This window comes from Apodemus sylvaticus, chromosome 21, assembly GCF_947179515.1.
Source record: "Apodemus sylvaticus chromosome 21, mApoSyl1.1, whole genome shotgun sequence".
NCBI classification, from domain to species: Eukaryota; Metazoa; Chordata; class Mammalia; order Rodentia; family Muridae; genus Apodemus; species Apodemus sylvaticus.
The window spans coordinates 6,319,469-6,339,304 of record NC_067492.1 but is presented as its reverse complement, the minus strand read 5'-3'; the positions used below and the strand labels follow the sequence as shown (position 1 = coordinate 6,339,304).

The 19,836-nt window shown below is 49.0% G+C and overlaps 2 protein-coding genes and 1 non-coding gene across 4 annotated transcripts in view; all 3 read left to right on the top strand.

Annotated features, from left to right (window-relative positions):
* The window catches only part of Spg7 (SPG7 matrix AAA peptidase subunit, paraplegin), a 33,252-nt gene extending 31,666 nt beyond the window's left edge, over positions 1-1,586 (top strand). For both annotated transcript variants that reach the window (XM_052166379.1, XM_052166378.1), the window contains exon 17: positions 482-1,586. In XM_052166379.1, the coding sequence (XP_052022339.1) occupies positions 482-646 (165 nt within the window). In that variant the 3' untranslated portion in view covers positions 647-1,586. The remainder of the gene's footprint in view (positions 1-481) is intronic.
* A 3,491-nt stretch (positions 1,587-5,077) lies between these two features.
* Positions 5,078-7,992, top strand: Rpl13 (ribosomal protein L13). Its single transcript, XM_052166912.1, has 6 exons — positions 5,078-5,172; positions 5,379-5,488; positions 5,580-5,721; positions 5,916-6,089; positions 6,597-6,653; positions 7,787-7,992. Exons 2-6 carry the CDS (start codon positions 5,385-5,387, stop codon positions 7,943-7,945), a joined length of 636 nt encoding a protein of 211 aa, XP_052022872.1. The 5' UTR covers positions 5,078-5,172; positions 5,379-5,384; the 3' UTR covers positions 7,946-7,992.
* LOC127672240 (small nucleolar RNA MBII-202) lies at positions 5,773-5,859 on the top strand. The gene has a single exon (XR_007974898.1). It is a non-coding gene; the product is annotated as a small nucleolar RNA MBII-202 (small nucleolar RNA).
* Positions 7,993-19,836: the final 11,844 nt, after the last annotated feature.

Sequence of the window (19,836 nt, the reverse complement as noted above, 5' to 3'; positions counted from 1 at the left end):
TTGAAGTCAGCCTGAGTGATACCCCGTCTGGCAATAAAATGGTGGTATTCAGGATGGATTCCAAGCAGCAGGATTTCCTCCCCGTTGTGTCGGTCAGCACCTGTCTCCACAGTTCAAGCCGGAGCCTCTCTGTTCAGCCCCCCGCCTGCTGCTCCCAGACACACACACCTTGTTTGGTGAAGGAAATTGAAGTTGCCAGAAATAAGCAGAGCTTTCGAAAGGAAATAGAAACAGTAATGGGGCTGGCAGCTGACAGATGACTTAGGGTAAACACAGGGAGCGATTCTCTGCCCGAGCTGCCTTTGCGCCTGTGTCCCTGGGAAGCTGGCCTTTTGGAGGCATCCTGCTCACTCACAGAGGAGCCCTCCTGCTTCCCTGGGACACAGAGGCCTCCTGTGGGATGGGGCTCCATCTCTGATGCTCTGCCTTCCCAGGCTCTCACCCGTGTCCGGCACTCACACTGCTCTGCTTGTTTTTCTAGCTGGCGAATGCCCTTCTGGAAAAGGAAGTGATAAACTATGAGGACATTGAGGCGCTCATTGGCCCGCCGCCCCATGGGCCAAAGAAAATGATCGCACCACAGAAATGGATTGATGCTGAAAAGGAGAAGCAAGCCTCAGGGGAGGAGGAGGCTCCGGCTCCCTAGTCCCGCCCCCCAGGGCCCAGATAAAGGCCTTCTTCCATGCACCTGCGGTACCACAGGGCCTGTCAGTAGCGCCATCAGCCCCTGGACTCTTCACCTGAGCGTGAACCTCAGCCTCTGTCAGCTCTCTGGTTTCTGATGAAGACTTCTGATATCTATTTATTGATTTATGACTAGTAAATTGTTTGCAGAGGAACCTTTCATGTGTACTGCTTTTCATGTGGGAAGTGCAGTGTGTATGCTTGAATTGCCTTTGTGTCCTGGATTCCCTCAGAATGCTAATAGGATCCAAGATGAAAGACCCTCGGAGCCAGCTGTGCTCCTCAGAGAGCTCCCTCATCGACGGCCAAAGTCAGAAGCAGCACTGGATCCTGGAAGATTCTAATACTGCCACCTACCGCTGTGTGCAAGTGGGGACCCTCCCCCGCCTAGCCCTGTGCAGCGTACACCTTGGGACAGGGCATCCGCTTTTGAGCTGCGCAGTCTCGGGTCTTTGTGTCCCTCACTGCAAGAGAAGAGCCCCTTGTGTAGGGCATTGGAGTTAAGACCATGCGGGGTAGCCACAGGCATTTGCTGGTTCCTAGTTCCCGCCTGTGCTGCCTCCACCCCTTGCTGTGTGCTAGAGTGAGGAGCTTGGCTTACAGAAGCTTCCTGTCAGAGTGCACTGTTCTTCCTGCCCAGCATGGTGCACCGGAGGAGGCTGCTGGGCAGTGGGAAGCCACCAGGGAGGGAAGGGTTTATAAGAACATTCTGGCTGGGCCGGGGTGGCTGCGCAGTTCTTTAATCCCAGCACTTGGGAGGCAAAGGCAGGCGGATTTCTGAGTTCAAGGCCAGCCTGGTCTACAGAGTGATTTCCAGGACAGCCAGGGTTACACGGAGAAACCCTGTCTCAAAAAACCAAAAAATAAAATAAAATAAAATAAAAAATTCTGAGTTTCACTGAGTTCTAGTTTGTTTTTGTTTTAAGATTTATTTATTTATTATATGTAAGTTTAATAAACACTGTAGCTGTCTTCATACACACCAGAAGAGGGAGTCAGATCTTATTATAGGTGGTTGTGAGCCACCATGTGGTTGCTGGGATCTTTGGTAGAGCAGTCAGTGCTCTTAACCGCTGAGCCATCTCTCCAGCCCCGAGTTCTAGTTTTTAACCAAAGATTAGCACATAATTAGGTTTTGATTTCTCTAAAGCAGGGTCTTGGGCAGGCAAGATAACTCTGCAAACCTAGTAAGCTGAGTTCAGTCTCTGGACTGCCATAGTTGTCCTCCGACCAGTCCATGCCCAGATCCATACACACACAATAAAAAGGCACACAGCCTTTAGGCTCAGCACTTGGGAAGCAGAAACGGGTAGATGTTGGTGTGTGTTGGGCCCCACGTACTTGGCCTACAGAGCTCACACCAGCCAGAGCTATGTAATGAGACCCCACCTCTGAAATCAAGGACTGGGAGTAAATGCAAGCGGCCTCCCGACAGTCCTGTCTGCCCGCCTTTGTATGCATATGTTTTTTCTTTTTATAGATCGTGTTTGTTTTTGTTTGGCCTGCATGTCTGTGTGTGTATACCACAAATATGTGCTTCGTGCGTGCCCCTGGAGGACAGAAGGGAACACTGGGCCCCAGAACTACAGCTATGGCTGTGACCACCTTGTGGGTGTTGGTCATCAAATGCAGGTCCTTTGCAAGAACAAGTAAATGCTGTCAACACTGAGTCCGTGAGTTTGTGTTTTGGAGACCAGGTCTGGATCACGTCACCCTGGCTGGCGTGATGCTTCCAGTGACCCTCTTCTCTCTGCCTTCTGCCTGCTGGGATTGTCGCTGTGCACCACCAAATCCAGAGACACTGCCACCTGACAGGAAGCTGTGGCCCGGTGGTTAAGAGCATGCACTGCTTCTGCGGATGGAAGGACCCCAGGGTTTGGTTCCCAACACCTATATGGCTGTGTAACTAGTTCCGAGGGGTCCAGTGCTCTCTTCCAGCCTCTGAGCTCATGAACACACGTGGCACACACAACTGCAGGCTCACACATGTAAGTAGTAAGTAATCTTCAAAGATCAAAAAAGAATGGGGAGGGGGGCTGGAGAGATGGCTCAGCGGTTAAGAGCACTGACTGCTTTTCCGAAGGTCCTGAGTTCAAATCCTAGCAACCACATGGTGGCTCACAACCCTCTGTAATGAGACCTGACACCCTCTTCTGGAGTGTCTGAAGACAGCTACAGTGTACTTACTATAATAAATACATCTTTAAAAAGAAAAAAAAAAGCTTATTACTGGAAAGGGGAAGGGGATCTCTGTTGAGCTCACGGCCAGCCTGGTCTACAGAGTGAGCCATGACAGCGAGGGCTACACAGAGAAACCCTGCCTTGCCGGGCGGTGGTGGCACACACTGTAATCCCAGCACTCTGGGAGGGAGAGGCAGGCGGATTTCTGAGTTCGAGGCCAGCCTGGTCTCCAGAGTGAGTTCCAGGACACCGAGGGCTACAGAGAGAAACCCTGTCTCGAAAAACCAAAAAGAGAAAAGGTGGGGGTTGGGGGAAGCTGGATTAGGCTAGAGTTTTCTGACACTTCCAAACACCCAAGTTTCTGTAAGCAGCCACAGGGAAAGGAGGGGCTCGAGCAGGAGCAGCTTGCCTCAGTGGTGAGCACATCACAGCCATAAGCAGCTGGGGCCAGTCAGCTGGTGCCAGCCTGTGCACAGCATGCCTCTCAGGCAAGGCCTTATCAAGGAGCTCCTGGGCAGAATCCTGTCAGCAGAGGTCTCTGCCCAGGAGACCAGGAACTGGAGCTCCAGCTTGAACAATGGCCTCAGCCGCGTCTGTGTAACTGTTCACTTCTGTGTCCATCTTGGTTCTATGCAACAGAGGACACCTCAGATGACATCTTCCCATTCCTTCCCTAACTTGATTCTCAGCAGTGGTTCAGGTTCAGATCTCCTACACTCACCAATGTTACAGCAGCACTGCAGCTTGAGCTGGAACTCACATGAGTCTGCAGCATGTCTGTCCAGGAAGAAAAGCTGGTCATGGACATGGAAGTAATTTTTTTTGTTTCGTTTTTGGGGTTTTTTTTTGTTTTTGTTTGTTTGTTTGTTTGTTTGTTTTCAAGACAGTTTCTCTGTGTAACCCTGACTGTCCTGGAACTCACTTTGTAGACCAGGCTGGCCTTGAACTCAGAAGTCTGTCTGCCTCTGCCTCCCAAGTAATCTTTGATAGTAGAAAGAGACAGATACTTGGGAACGTTGAAAGAGGTCTGAGAAAGCACGTGCTAAGTGCTAGGTGACTGCTTCAAAGAAATGCACCTTGAAACGGGGCATTCCTTCCACAGACATTTTCTCTCTGGGTTGGGAAGATGGCTCAACATCAATTTCTGGTCTTCTCACCCACACACAAAAAGTAACTGCCCCCTACTGAGGATTGAATTTAGTCTCTCATCCAATATTTTTTTTCTTTTCTCTCTGTGTGTGTATGTGGGAGAGGATATCATGGGGCACATACGGAGCTCAGCAGACATACTTGGGGAGCTCAGTTTTCTTCTACCACGTGGGTCCCAGGAATCCAATGGTCAGACTCTTGGTGGCAAGCATCTTCGACCCCAGCCATCTTGCCAGCCCTTCATTTTTCATTTTAAAAGAGGGTTTAAGTTGCTCAAGAAGCATTGAAATTGCTGTTGTCCTGTCTCAGTTTCTAGAATAGTTGGGATTATGGGCCTGTGACATCAGACCCCAGAGTATAATGAGGATTTTGAAATTTATAGCTCTCTACTACTGAGCCATTTCTACAGCGTCTATAGTGGAGTTTTTATCAGGAAGAATCCTGGTAGTTGACAGTGAGGAATGAAAAAGACAGGGTCATAGGCGTACGGGTGCCTGACTGCAGTATGCCTGGGCTGCTTCATGTTTTGTCCTTGTCTCTGCTATTGTGGCTAGGAATGCAGTATTTGCATTTGGTCACACCTGATCCTCCCGAAGTGTCTAGGCTACGTAAATGGGGAGTTTGGGGCTGGAGAAATTGCTCTTCTCAGCACCCAGTAACTCCGGTACTCGGGGATCCGACGCACAGCCAGGGAAACACTCACGCAAATAAAGTAAAAATAAATAAAAATCTCAGGGGAAAAAAAGTCTGGAATGGTGGTGCATACTTCAGTTCTGGGGAAACATGAGTTCCAGGCAAGTCTAGGCAACACAGACCACACCTCTTAAAAGAATAAAGAAAGAAGCATAAATGTATCTGAATGGACGGGGCACGAACACTAGACCCAGGAGGGGAAAAGATTTTTAGGGAGTTAATTCATAGATCTAGCTGTGCGCCCCTGAGCACGCTGTAAGTTCCAATCCTGCAAGGTTAGGAACCAGCGAGAATACGCAACCGGACGGCTAGAGAGGTGATGGTTCGCCGGTGGGCGGGTTCTAGTGACGTCACTTCCCCGTCACCTGATTTTGATTGGTGTTTAGGACTGGCTTGCCTCCCTACAACCCCAGGGTGCTTTGCGGCGCCCGGTCCTTTCCGCTCGGCCGTTCTCCTGTATAGGAGGTGAGTCTCTATCGCCGGCCGTTCCATCGCGTTGCATCGGGCTCCATCGCGCTCCATCCGCCGTCATCGGCGCAGAGACCGCCCGGGCAGCCATGGAGGAGCCCAGGCGCCGACGGCATGGAGCCAGGGCAGGGGCGGGAGGGCCCGGGGTGGGAGCTCGGGACTCTGGCCTTCACCTGCCGCACTCCTCTCCCTCGCGGCCCTAGGCAGCCATGGCGCCCAGCCGGAATGGCATGATCCTGAAGCCCCACTTCCACAAGGACTGGCAGCAGCGAGTGGACACTTGGTTCAACCAGCCGGCACGCAAGATACGCAGGTACGGCTCCCGCGGGCCTTGCGTGCGTGCCGGGGCGGGGCGCGGCGTGGACGCGCGTGGGGCAGAGGTGACTGCTGTGCTTCTCCTGCAGACGCAAGGCCCGGCAGGCGAAGGCGCGCCGCATCGCCCCTCGGCCCGCGTCCGGCCCCATCAGGCCCATCGTGCGGTGCCCTACCGTCAGATACCACACCAAGGTCCGCGCAGGCCGGGGCTTCAGCCTGGAGGAACTCAGGGTGAGCGCGGCAGGGCAGGGTCCCCGTCCAGGACTCCTGGGCTCGGTGGAATGATGACAATTCTCCGGAATCGCTGTACATTCTTGATGAAAGTACTTTTGAACCCTTTTCCATCTGATGACACCGAGCTTTCCCGGCAGGGCCAGCATGGGGGGTGGCGGCGAGGTGTTAGACCCGGGTCTGTTCCCGCACAGGTGGCCGGTATCCACAAGAAGATGGCTCGCACCATCGGCATCTCTGTGGACCCAAGGAGGCGAAACAAATCCACTGAGTCACTGCAGGCCAACGTGCAGCGCCTGAAGGAGTACCGCTCCAAACTCATACTGTTCCCCAGGAGGCCTTCCGCGCCAAAGAAGGGAGACAGTTCTGTAAGTGCTGTAGATAAGTCTGGGTTCTGGGTCCGCCTCTGTCAGTAGACATGAATGCAGCCTTTCAAAACACTGCAGCAGTGGGAGATGGGCGCATGCTGGGGGAGTGAGCTGTGCAGATCAGGTCGGAACTACTGTGGTGGGCCTGGGCTTTCCTGTGTTAATGTTGGAAGCTGTTGACTTGGGGCCTGATTTGATGCTGTGCTATAGAGTTCACTCCCTACCAGGTCATTCAGGAATACATCTGTACATACAGTATCTTAGTATTCAGAAGTGTGAAGAATTTTGTAACAAGGATCCATGGGTGTCCTGTCAGTGTGGGATAAGGATGGGTTTGTTTTGTGGAGACCAAATAGTAAGCCAGCACACCAGGTTTCAAAGTGCTGGGCGCTGCAGGCCCCGGCAGCCTGGTCCTTAGGAACAAAAGCACACCGCCGGTAATGGGGCCTGTAATAGGCATCAGAAAGAAAGCTGGACTCAACTTCTTTTTCTTACTCTTAAAAACAGGCTGAAGAACTTAAATTGGCCACCCAGCTAACAGGACCTGTGATGCCCATCCGGAATGTAAGTGGACCCTGTTGTAGGCCTGGCTTGGTTAATACTTTAGACAAGATTGGCAGATATAAAGTGTGTTGGGGCAGACATTGGAGGCTGGTGAAAGGAAGTTACCTCTTGGGAACAACATCCCAGTCTTGGTGGTGGGGAGTTGTTTTTAGAGAAAGTGTTTCTCAGAGCTTTGCACTGGCCTTGAACTCAGAGATCCACCTGTGCCTGCCTCCCATGTGCTGGGATTTAAGGCATTCGCCTCCAAGACTTTAAAGGATGAGTTGGTGTTTCTTTAGAAATGTGCTTGATCCTAACTTAGCATTCCCTACTTGTTTGGAGTGTTTCCGAGTGTACTCTGAAGGGGACAGGGTGTGTGTGTGCTTTCTGATGCTATGATGAAATGCTATGACCAAAACTAAGTTTGGCCTTACACTTGCACCTTGGAGATAGTCAGGGCAGGAACCCAGAGGCAGAGCTGAGGCTGAGGCCATGGGGAGAAGGAAGTGCTGTTGTGAGAGCCCAGACCCTCCGGCTGAGGTTGGCCTGTGCACGGCGGGCTGTACCCTCACACACATACACAGCAGGCTTTCTCTGTAGCCCTTGCTACAGTAGACCAGGCTGTCCTCTAACCTGCATCTGCTCTGAGGGGTTAAAGGCAGGGGGGGGGTACATTTTCTCATTGAATGTCCTGTTCTGTGATGACTTTGGCCGTGTCAGGGTGACATCGCCTACCTTACCAGCACATATTGTTACTGAAGCCATGGTTCTAGGTTTTTTTTTTTTTTTTAAGATTTATTATATAAGTACATTGTAGATGTTTTCAGACACCAGAAGAGGGAGTCGGATATCATTACGCATGGCTGTGAGCCACCATGTGGGTGCTGGGATTTGAACTGATGACCTTTGGAAGAACAGTTGGTGCTTTTAACAGCTGAGCCATCCTTCCATCCCTAGTTATTTTCTAAGATATTTCCATATATAGGCCAAAGCTGCGTTGGGATGTAATTTGTAGTCTAGGGTAGCTTACACTCAGGATCCTCCTCTCTTCAACCTGTCACCAAGTGGTAACACCCCTGTGTGTGCCCAGAGGGCTGTGGCAGTGTTGGTCCTGTGCACAGGCTGTCAGGTCTTGACTTCTGTTCTCTTTCCAGGTGTACAAAAAGGAAAAGGCCAGAGTCATCACAGAAGAAGAGAAGAACTTCAAGGCTTTTGCCAGTCTCCGCATGGCCCGTGCCAATGCCCGGCTCTTTGGCATCCGAGCAAAAAGGGCGAAGGAAGCTGCGGAGCAAGACGTTGAGAAGAAGAAGTAACGCGGGGCTGGAGAGTTGCAATAAATTTTCCATAAAGCAAAGCTGGATTTCTGTGTAATAGTTGTGTTTTGCGGTTTGTGTTAGAAGGTGTTCCTGAGAACTGAGTTTGAGCATGGTGGGTCTTGTCTAGGCAAGGTAAGGGGGCTAACTGTTGAGCTCATTCATGGTAGATGCTGCAGCCCAGCCCTAAAATTCCTTAACTTCAGGTCTTTCCTTGGGGTGGCCACTGCTGTATCAGTAACTCACTCATCAACCATAGCCTGGAGAAAGGCTAGTGCCTGGATTGGTAGTAATTTGCTTGTAGCTGTTTGTCCCTAACCATGACTTAGAACCATGTGAGCCCAGTTCTGCGCTGCTTGTGGTTCCTGGGATGTTCTTACCGCATACAAACCTCAAGGAGCGCCCCAGAGGTTTGGGGGCCTGGGGTTTTTTGTTTTGTCCAGGCACTACTCCGTGTGAGTCCTGAGTTTGAGGGATTGAGGCTGCTGGGAAGAGTCCTGGGTAACATGCCAGCCAGTTGAGGACAGCATGTGGGATGGTGCTAGAGTCAGTCACTTGTGAGTGTCCACAAGGGGGCAGAAGCTTCTCTTGCAGATGTGGAAATGAAATTTCTGTCTGAGGTATTGGGAATTAAACTCCAGCCCTCTCCAAGTGTGCTTACCCACCCTGCCAGGCCGTTTCTCATCCCAGATGTGGAGGACAATGTGATAACCAGGTTATGGATGCAATTGGACATTACTACAGAGCAGCTCTGGTACCATAGGGGCTATAAGCCATTTTGGACATTTCTTTGGGGGTTGTTTGAGACAGTCACTGTATTGTATCTGTGTAGACTAGGTTGGCCTCAAACTCAGATCCTCCTGCCTCTTGTTCTTTTTTGGCTTTTTAAGATATGTTTATTATATTTGAGTACACTGTAGCTGTCTTCAGACATCAGAAGAGGAGTGCATTGGATCCCATTACAGATGGTTGCTGGGATTTGAACTCAGGACCTTCAGAAGAGCAGTCAGTGCTCTTAACCCCTGAGCCATTTCTCTAGCCCCTTGTTCTCTTTGGTTTTAAGTATGTAAATTCATGTTATGCTTTGAGACAGGCGTTCCCTATGCAGGTAGCCCTGGATAGCGAGAGGTCTGTGACCTTCTAAGTGTGTGAGTCCTTTCATGTGTTTCTGCACACTGTAGGAGCTGTAAACTAGCACTGGGCACTGGGAAGCCTTGGTCCTCTGCAGGAGCAGTTGGAATGGGCTGGCCTGCTGAGGTTAGCTCTGCCTGGGTGGGTGCCTGCAGGTATTCAGGGAGGTGCATCACGCCCCCCTGGAGCTGCAGGTAAAGGCTCTGGTTGAGAGCACTAGCTGCACTTGCAGGGGACCAGGGTTCAGCTTCTAGCACCTGCGTGCTTGGTTGTTCACAACCATCTATAACTAGTCCATGTGTACAAAGCTGCATTCTGGCCCGTGCAAGCACAGGGTACATGTAGACGAAACACATGTATGTATGTATGTAGAATATATATATATATATATAGTCTTTTAAAGGAATTGTGAGCTCCCAAGCATAAATGCTGGGAACCAAACAGATCCTCTTAAGAGCCTTAACCTCAGCCATTTCTCTCCTGCCTTTCCTTGCCTTGATCGAGGGTTTTTATCATGGAGCCCATCAGGGCTGGAATTCTGTGTAATCTGGGTTGGCCTTGAACTCTCAATTATTGCCGCCTTAACCTCCTCAGCAGCTCTACTAGCTTGTACTTCCTAGCTTGGAGGAGGTTGAAGGGAGCTCGGCTGCAAAGGCCCTGCAATAGTGCCTGAGGTTGTTTCCCAGAACCCACAGGAGGAAAGCCAGCCAAGGCCAGCTAGCCTGCCTAGTCTTGAATATATGTATAAAAAGCTGGCATTTCAAATTACTTAGAATGCCAGGCGGTGGTGGTGCACGCCTGCAATCCCAGCACTCTGGGAGGCAGAGGCAGGCTGATTTCAGAGTTCGAGGCCAGCCTGGTCTACAGAATGAGTTCCAGGACAGCCAGGGCTACACAGAGAAACCCTGTCTCGGGAAACAAACAAACAAAAAAATCACTTAGAACTGGTATGAAGGGTGGTGGGTGGTCACTTCAGGTTGAAATCCATTTAGTGTGTAAAATCAATATTCCTAAGTATAGAAAGTTGATTCTAAAGTGTTCTTTTGTGTATGCCTCTACAGTTTATAAGTAGTTCCATTTTAAAAAAAGAATTATTTCATGTATGTGAGTACACTATAGCTGTCTTCAGACACCCAGAAGAGGGCATCGGATCCCATTACAGATGGCTGTGAGCCACCATGTGGTTGCTGGGAATTGAACTCAGGACCTCTGGAAGAGCAGTCAGTGCTCTTAACTGCTGAGCCATCTCTCCAGCTCCTTTATTTTTTTTTTTAATATTTATTTATTTATTTATCATATGTAAGTACACTGTAGGTGTCAGATCTCTTTATGGATGGTTGTGAGCCACCATTTGGATGCTGGGATTCGAACTCATGACCTTTGGAAGAGCAGTCAGTGCTGTTACCTGCTGAGCCATCTCTCCAGCTCCTTTTTAAAAGTACTTTTTTTTGTTTTTGTTTTTAAATTTAACCAAAGTGATGGCAAAAGGAACTTGGGATGGGATGAGAGGTGACAGTGTGGCCAGAGAGCAATGCCTGGGTCTCTGTGGACTCCCTACTCCTGCAAACCAGGTTCAGCAATACATCCTGGTTGTGGAAATCCTTAGAGATGCTGCCATGTATAACACTTTCCCAAGTCCCAGAGACTGAAGAGCTCTCTCCCTCAGGGACAGGCATTTGAGGGCATCCTGGTGCCCAGAAGGCATCGTCAGCCCTTCCCCAATGCTGCTTGGCTGCAGCAGTTTGTGCCTCAGCCTTGGGGAAGACTCCAGCAGCAGGCATTTGTGCGGCAGTGCAAGGAGTGGACCCGCTACAGTGCCTCAGTTCCAACACCATCGTGCCAGTGCTATGAGGGCAGGGCAGCCACAGCAAGAGCGGTGCCATGTTCGTCTCTGCCAAGGCAGAGACCCAGTATGAGCCCCATCCTGGCACTCCAGTGGCCTGGAGGATTCAGAAGTAGTTCCATTTTCTTTTTTTTTTTTTTTTTTAAAGAATGTAGCTGTCTTCAGACACTCCAGAAGAGGGCATCAGATCTTATTACGGATGGTTGTGAGCCACCATGTGGTTGCTGGGATTTGAACTCGGGACCTTCAGAAGAAGAGCAGTCAGTGCTCTTAACCGCTGAGTCATCTCTGCAGCCCAGTTTTTGTTTTTTTAAATGGCTTTTGGATGTTAAAATCATTTTTCTTTTATAACTTACAGAAAAGGACTTGGGAGGTAGCTCACCCTAACGTTGACCTAACAGAGCTTGGATTTGAACATTGTCACACACAAGAGGAAGTGTATGTTGGCCCAGTGGTGGTAGCAGTTCAGCACACGCCTTTAATACCAGCACTCAGGAGACAGGGGGAGGTAGATCTCTGTGAGTTCAAGGCCAGCCTGCTCTACAGAGTGAGTTCAAGAGGCAGGAAGACCAGGGCTACATCCTGTCTTGAAGAAAAAAAACAAAAAACAAAACAAAACAAAAAAAAACTTCACTTCAAATCCTAGAAACTGTTTCTGTCTGTTCTAAAATGGGTTCATGGAAAAACATTCCACCACAAAAATATGTAAAGAAGAGGGGGGGAAAAACTAGGTTATTGATGAAAAGGACGGAAAAGAGAGGGGAGAAACATCCAGACATCAGCCCGGGACTCCTGCTAAGAATATCATCAAAGTTCCAGATAAGTCAAGAGAGACTAAAATCAGGATGCCCATTCCCTGGGCTCCGCCTGGTGTGCCGCTCAACGACTCTGCTCCCGCCTGCCTCTTAGACCCACGCTGCCATGGCTACCGCAGCGCCAGTCTCTCTGGTCTCTGTGGTTTTACCCAGAGGTCTTAGCAGTCTTGACAAATGGTGTCATAGCAGTGACTGACTGCTATCTGGGGTTCCTTCCCTTCCTCTCTCAGCCCATTTTCCTCCTATCTCTCTCCTCTCTCTGAGTCTTCTCTCTCCCCTGTCCCTTTTCTTCTCCACTCCACCTCAGTTGCTGCCCCTGGCTCCCCCTCCCTCCCCCTTTCCACTGATTACTTACTAGAAGCAGGTCTTGCCCACCACACCTCAGGGTGGCAGAGGCCTGCCCCTGTTCCTAAAGCCAAGGCTCTTCTTGCACGGGGACAGCACAACAGACAGTAAGCACTGTGCTGGCTTCAGTGTTCCGGTGCAATTTGACATGTCAGTAGCTGTCATATGTGCAGTTTCATCTCTGATATTTTTGGTTGTGAGCCTAGCGTTTAACAGCTTAGCCATCTCTCCAGCCCCACAGGTTCTCCTTTGCACAGTGGAGACTTAAATGTCAGTGAGGTCTTGTTTGTCTTACAATGAATGGCCTTAGCCTCTCTGCTCTCCACACCAGCCTGCAGACAATAAATAAACTCAGCAAACAGCCCTGCCCTTTTCCTAACCTTGCTCCTGCGCCCCTTGTGGCCAGTGTGTGAAATCATGTCCTTTTTACCATTTGTAACACTTAACTCTAGTCCCCACCCTGTCCTGCTTGAGACCAAGGCACCCAGAAAAACGTGGCTAATTTAGTCCCTGTACCTGTGTGTGCCGAGGAAGGTGTCATGTTAGCAGTGGATTACGGGGATTCTGGGAGCCACATAAGAGAAGGGTGTTTGCTGAGAATGTCCGAAGAAACAGGTGCCACGGGTTACAAGCTTGTGGCTGCCACCTGAAGACACATTCTAGGGTGACCGTAGGTGTGGTCAGGAGCTCAGGGTGGCTTCTGACTCTGCGGGTCAAAGGGCCTGTACTGGCTGGTTTGGAGTAAACTTGACACAAGCTAGAGTCAGTCATCAGAGAGGAAGGAGCCTCAGTTGAAGAATTGTCTCCATGAGATCCAGGCATTTTCTCAATTAGTGATCAATGGGGCTGTGGATAGCCCATTGTGAGTGGTACCATCCCTGGGCTGGTGGTTCTGGGTTCTATAAGAAAGCAGGCTGAGAGCCGGGCGGTGATGGTGTACGCCTATAATCCCAGCACTCTGGGAGGCAGGGGCAGGTGGATTTCTGAGTTTGAGTCCAGCCTGGTCTCCAGAGTGAGTTCCAGGACAGCCAGGGCTACACAGAGAAATCCTGTCTTGAAAAATACCAAACACACACACACACACACACACAAGAAAAAAGAAAGAAAAAAGAAAAAAAGAAAGCAGGCTGAGAGAACCAGGAGGAGCAAGCCAGTAAGCAGCACCCTCCATGGCCTCTGCATCAGCTCCCGTCTCCAGGTTCCTGTCCCATTTGAGTTCCAGTCCTGACTTTCTTTGGTGAATGTGACTAGACCGTCCCCCGCTAACTTGCTTTTTGTTCAGGGTGCTTTGTCATGGCAGTAAGAACCCAGACTAAGACGGGCCCCTTGCACGGCCCAGGCGCCTGCTGACTAGCTATAGGCTCAGTGGCTTCTGAGGCTTGGCCGAGTCTGAACTTCAGCTGTTTTATGAGTATGTGAAGCTGGGAGACAAAAGAAGATATAGAATGAAGTCAGAGGCCAGAGGCATGTGTCCCTGGGGTTCTAGGGTCTCAGTCTGGGCACAGAGGACTCCCACTCAAGAGAGCCAAGAGCTGGTTCTGGCTCAGGCAGTCACCCGACAATGGAATCAACTATAAGGACTGAGCCGCCATCCATATCAGGTGTCCCTCTGGCCAGCTGTGTACAGTCTGGTGTGGTGGTTTGAATATGCTTGGCCCATAGGGAGTGGGACTATGAGGAGGTGTGACCTTGTTAGAGTAGGTGTGGCCTTATTGGAATAGTTGCGGCCTTGGAGTGGATGAGGCCTTGTTAGAGTGGGTGTGGCTTTGTTGGAGTAGGTGTGGCCTTGTTGGAATAGGATTTGGAGAAATATATCACTGTGTACGTGGTCTTTGAGGCCTCCTACTGCTCAAACTCCACCCAATGTGGAAAGAAACCCTCTTCCTGGCTGCCTTCAGATGACAGTTTCCTCCTGGATGCTTTGGGTCACAATGTAGACCTCTCAGCTCTTCCAATACCATGTCTGCCTCTACGCCGCCACATTTCCCACCATGACGATAAGGAGTGAGCCTCTGAAACTGTAATCAATGGTGTCCTTGGTCGTGGTGTCCCTTCACAGCAATGAAATCCAAACTAAGACACCTGGGGTAGGGGCAATACGGTTGTTAAGACACGTTTAGGGGTTCTGCGGGTCAAGGAAGTCAAAGGCATGGGTTTGAGCTGTTTGGTAGAATCCAGGTGGGATGTCACCTGTGTGAACTCAAGCTCTGTGGAGTCCTCCCTGACCAGCACGATGGCAGGTGTCACCTGGGGGTGGGGGTGGGGGTGGGGAAACATGAGACACTGAGTTCCTGGCTGTGTGCATCAGAGTGCAGCAGTCCCCTGGGGCAGAAGGGGCCAGCCAGAAGCTGAGCATGGCCGTGTGGGCGTGGCTGCTAGCACACCTCTCAGAAGAGAAAGACCAGACTCCATCAGCACCACTTGGGGAAGAGCTAATGGAGAGCATCACCTCAGGTGCTGCCAGGACCCAGTCATCTCTTGGTGTGCCTGTGTGTGTCTACATGTGATCTGAATATATGTGTGTATGCATGTGCACTGCATATACATAAGTCTGTGTGTGTGCATGAATTGTACATTGCTGCACTCTACAATGAGTGTGTACTACCAGTCCTCCAGGTATCTCTCCTGTTGTAACTAGGAATCTCAGAGAGTTGCCCAGGACCTAATGGTGCTGTAATGGTCAACAAGGCACCAGGACACACAGACTTTTATTTGTTTGTTTGTTTGTTTGTTTGTTTAATGTATGAGTGCTCTATCTGCATGTATACCTACATGCCAGAAGAGGGCACTGGATCTCATTGCAGATGGTTGTGAGCCATCATGTGGTTGCTGGGAATTGAACTCAGAATTTCTGCATGAGCAGACAGTGCTCTTAACTTCTGAGCCATTTCTCCAGTCCAACATGGTTTTTTCGAGACAGGGCTTCTCTGTAGAGTCCTGGCTGTCCTGGAACTCACTCTGTAGACCAGGATGGCCTCAAACTCAGAAATCCACCTGCCTCTGCCTCCCAAATGCTGGGATTAAAGGCGTGCGCCACCACCGCCTGGCCATACAGACTTCTAAAAGAAGACAAATGTCAGCTCTTGTAGGAAAGTGGCACACTGCAGTCATTCAGAGGCTCAGAGATAGGAAGAGATAAGAACTGAAGCCCAGTTATTGAATGCTGCAGCTAAGGTGTGGCCATTTCCTTTCCACAGTTCCATTAGTGGACCTGAGAGATGCCTCCGTGAGTAAGGGCACTTGCTGCCAAACCTGACAACCTGAGCTCAACTTCCAGAACCCACACGGGGGCTGGAGAAGACTGACTTCACAAGGTGTCCTGTAACATGCACACCTGCACCCTTTGCTTGCACATAAACACAGTGAGAGATAAATTCCCATGTTGCTGTGGTAATTGACATGAAAATGGTCACCGGGCGGTGGTGGCACACGCCTTTAATCCCAGCACATTTTGGATTTGTTTTTTTCAAGACAGGGTTTCTCTGTGTAGCCCTGGCTGTCCTGGAACTCACTCTGTAGACCAGGCTGGCCTTGAACCCAGAAATCCACCTGCCTCTGCCTCCTGGGGCTAGTCAGTGAAGTGAGCCCTGTCTATTGGAGCTGGACATGGTGGTACACACTTGTAATCCCAACATACAAGAGGAAGTAGAAGGACCCAGGAAAAGTTGGAGGGGGAGAGGGAGGGATAAATACAGTCTTCACATATGAAATTCTCAAAAAAGCCAGGTGGTGGTGGCGGCGTACGCCTTTAATCCCAGCACTCTGGGAGGCAGAGGCAGGTAGATCTCTGAGTTCGAGGCCAGCCTGGTCTACAGAGTGAGTTCCAGGACAGCCAGGGCTACACAGAGAAACCCTGTCTCGAAAAAAAACCAAATCCAAAAAAAAAAAAAAAGATTCTCAAAAAAACAAATAAGCAATATTCCTAACACCTACCTAAAACATTGAAAAAAATCATATAACATGGTTGGAAAGATGGCTCAGTAGTTAAGGGCACTTGTTCTTTCAGAGGGCCTGGGTTTGGGTCCCAGCACCCACATGGCTGTGGTCTGTACAAACCACCTGTAGCTTGGTCCATGATGGCTGCTACCACCTGCTGGCCTCCAAGGGCAGCAGGCACACACTTAGTGCACAGACATAGTAAATTCTCATGCACAAGCCAGGCAGTGGTGGACACGCCTTTAATCCCAGCATTTGGGAGGCAGAGGCAGGCAGATTTCTGAGTTCGAGGCCAGCCTGGTCTACAGAGTGAGTTCCAGGACAGCTAGGGCTACACAGAGAAACCCTGTCTCGAAAAAATGAAATAAAAAAAAATTCTCATGCACACAAAATAAAAATGAATAATTTGCTGGGCGGTGGTGGTGAATGCCTTTAATCTCAGCACTTGGGAGGCAGAGGCAGGCAGATCTCTGAGTTCGAGGCCAGCCTGGTCTACAGAGTGAGTTCCAGGACAGCCAGGGCTACACAGAGAAACCCTGTCTTGAAAAAAACCAAAAAAAAAAAAAAATCATTTTTTTAGAGGCTCCAATACACCCTTCTGGCCCCCAAAGATACATGACATAAGTGGTATACACACACACACACACACACACACACACACTTTTTAAAAGATTTATTTATTATATGTAATTACACTGTTGCTACCTTCAGACACACCAGAAGAGGGCATCAGATCTCATTACAGATGGTTTTGAGCTAGCATGTAGTTGCTGGAATTTGAACTCAAGACCTCTGGAAGAATAGTCAGTGCTCGTAACCGCTGAGCCATCTCTCCAGCCCTCTGCAACCTCCTTTTTTTTTTTTTTTAATTATTTATTATTATATGTAAGCACACTGTAGCGGTCTTCAGAAGAGGATGTCGGAACTCATTACAGATGGTTGTGAGCCACCATGTGGTTGCTGGGATTTGAACTCAGGACCTTTGGAAGAGCAGTCAGTGCTCTTAACCACTGAGCCATCTCTCCAGCCCCGCAACCTCCTTTTAATAAATATTTAATCTCTCCTCTTGCCTACCACCCAGCAGAGGTAGTGGAAGAGAGAAGCTATTAGGATGTAGGGGAAGTGGAACTGTTTAACAAAAGTTCTTTAGGGGTGAGCTAGATTTTCTTTGGCAGCAGTTCAGTTCTGTAGCAAACAACAAATACAACTCAGTAGCTGCAGACCAGTCCTCTAGGCAGGCAGACACCAGGCACGAATTGGCAGATGTGGTTCAATCCTAGAAACTGCAAGGCTAGTCAACGGGCCCGAGGCACAAACCAAACCAATGCTCTCTTTCCCACTTTCGGTGAGGTAATATTCATAGTCCTTCATCACATGACCTCTCTTATGTCGGCTTCACCTGTATCTGCTTCGGGAAAACATTCTTGTACATGTCTGTTTTTACAAGTCATTCTTTTACCTGTGTGCCCCAGCAAGCCATTTGTCATAACTGATTTTCCAAAGAAACCAGTCATTTCCACTTTGTATATGTGTACATGTATATGATGTATATGTATATGATGTGTATGATATGTATGTATGTGTATATGTGTATGTATATATATATAAATGTATATATGTGTGTGTGTGTGTATGTATGTAAACATTCATACAGGTAAGATTTTAAAATCTTTTAAAAAACCAAAACACCCAGCCATGGTGGCACACACATTTAATCCCAGCATTTGGGAGACAGAGGCACATGGATTTCTCTGTAGGTTTGAGACCAGTCTGATCTACATAGTTAATTCCAGGACAGCCAGGGCAACATACACAGATCCTGTCACATAAAGCAAAACAAAAGAACAAAGAAAAGAAAAACTTCTTTTGACGGGCAGTGGTGGTGCATGCCTTTAATTCCAGCACTTGGGAGGCAGAGGCAGGTGGATTTCTGAGTTCGAGGCCAGCCTGGTCTACAGAGTGAGTTCCAGGACAGCCAGGGCTACACAGAGAAACCCTGTCTCGAAAAACCAAAAAACCAAAAGAAAAAAAAGAAAAGAAAAAGAAAAAAAAAAGAAACGGGAAAAAAAAAGAAAGAAAGAAAGAAAAGAAAAGAAAAACTTCTTTTACAAAATCAACCAACAAAACAAAACCCCATCAACCAGGGAAAGCATTTTTTGCACTAAAAAAAAACCAAACCAAACCAAAACAAAACAAAAACCTAGCGGGATAAACACAAGACATTAATGGTGTTTATGTCTGGGTGTTCAATTAAAAACTAAGGTGCTTTTTTTTATCAGCTTCTTGACATTTCAACACTGACATGTGTTATTTCCTGTATGATAATAGCAAAATATATTTGAAGGGAGGTCTCATTTCCTGTGTCTGGCCGGCAGCAGAGCCTGGGCCCGCAGAGGCTGGGAACAGAAAGAACTGTCTCTGTGTTCTTCTTGGAGGTGGGGCGTGCCCCGCCTTCCTGGGCCCTTAGACCGTTAGATGGCGATGAGGCAGGGCCACTGACCCAGGCGTCAAGCAGACCAGGCAGCACGGACACCAGCTTGTCCCCGGTAGTGTCTGTGTGCTTGTCTGTTACTCCTGGCTGCGGTCAGGCCACCAGGAGCCAGCAAACACCGAGCTAGCGTCCAGGAGGTTGATTACAACTCGGTCTGAGATTCCAGCTACCAAGCTCCTCCTCGAGTCTTCTTTCTTCTCTCTCTCTCTCTCTCTCTCTCTCTCTCTCTCTCTCTCTCTCCATCTGTCACTTTCCCCACAGCTGTGCTTTGTGATAGAAATGTCAGTGAAGCACAGAGTCCCCAGACAGGCAGGTGACTTTGAATCGAAGACATTATTTTTTCCAGTTTATCGTATTTTGAATTATGTGTACATGCCTGTGTCCCTGTGTGGGCATATACACGTGCATGCCACTGCCTACGACAGGCAGAGGTGTCACATAGTAACAGGAGATCCAGCTGACATGGGCTCCAGGAACTCAACTCAGTCCTCTGAAAGAACAGAGCAGGATGTGCTTTTAACTGTCAAGCCATTTCTCCAGCCTCTTGAACCACTTGTGTGTGTGTGTGTGTGTGTGTGTGTGTATGTGTGTGTGTGTACTTATGTTTTGAGATAAAATTTTTATCATGTAGCCCTGGCTGTCCTGGGACTCACTATGTATACCAGGCTGGCCTCAAATTCAAAGTAATCCACCTGCCTCTTCCTACAAAGTGCTGGAATCAAAATTTGTGCCCCAAAACACTAGTTGATGTTGTTTTGTTATTTTGAAACATAATTTCTTTATGTAGACCAGGCTTGCCTTGAACTCACAGCTTCTGCTTCCCAAGTTCTGGGATTGAAGGTGTGTCCAACCATATCTGTATCCTCTTGTTTGTTTGTTTGTTTGTTTTTGAGACAGGGTTTATAGCCCTGGTTGTTCTGGAACTCACTCTGTAGACCAGGCTGGCCTCAAACTCTGTAGCTGTCTTCAGACACACCAGAAGAGGGCGTCTGATCCCATTACAGATGGTTGTAAGCCACCATGTGGTTGCTGAACCATATGGTTGTGGATTTGAACTCAGGACCTCTGGAAGAGCAGTCAGTGCTCTTAACCACTGAGCCATCTCTCCAGCTCATGGCCTCGAACTCAGAAATCTGCCTGCCTCTTACTCCCAAGTGCTGAGATTAAAGGAGTACACCACCACCGCCCTGCTCTCCTATTTTATTTTATTTTATTTTTAAGTGAAGATTTTTCTTGGTAAATTCATCTCCCTTTCTTTGTCTCTCTTTCTGTGTGTGCAAGTGTGTGTGTGTGTGTGTGTGTAATTCAGTTCTCTCTTTCTACCAGGAGG

What these genes read in the sequence shown, in the direction of transcription:
- Rpl13 (XM_052166912.1), top strand. Translation starts at nt 5,385, where the DNA reads ATGGCGCCCAGCCGGAATGGCATGATCCTGAAGCCCCACTTCCACAAG. An exon ending in TCAGCCTGGAGGAACTCAGG is followed by an intron (nt 5,722 to 5,915) that starts GTGAGCGCGGCA and finishes GTTCCCGCACAG; the next exon opens with GTGGCCGGTATCCACAAGAA. An exon ending in CAAAGAAGGGAGACAGTTCT is followed by an intron (nt 6,090 to 6,596) that starts GTAAGTGCTGTA and finishes TCTTAAAAACAG; the next exon opens with GCTGAAGAACTTAAATTGGC.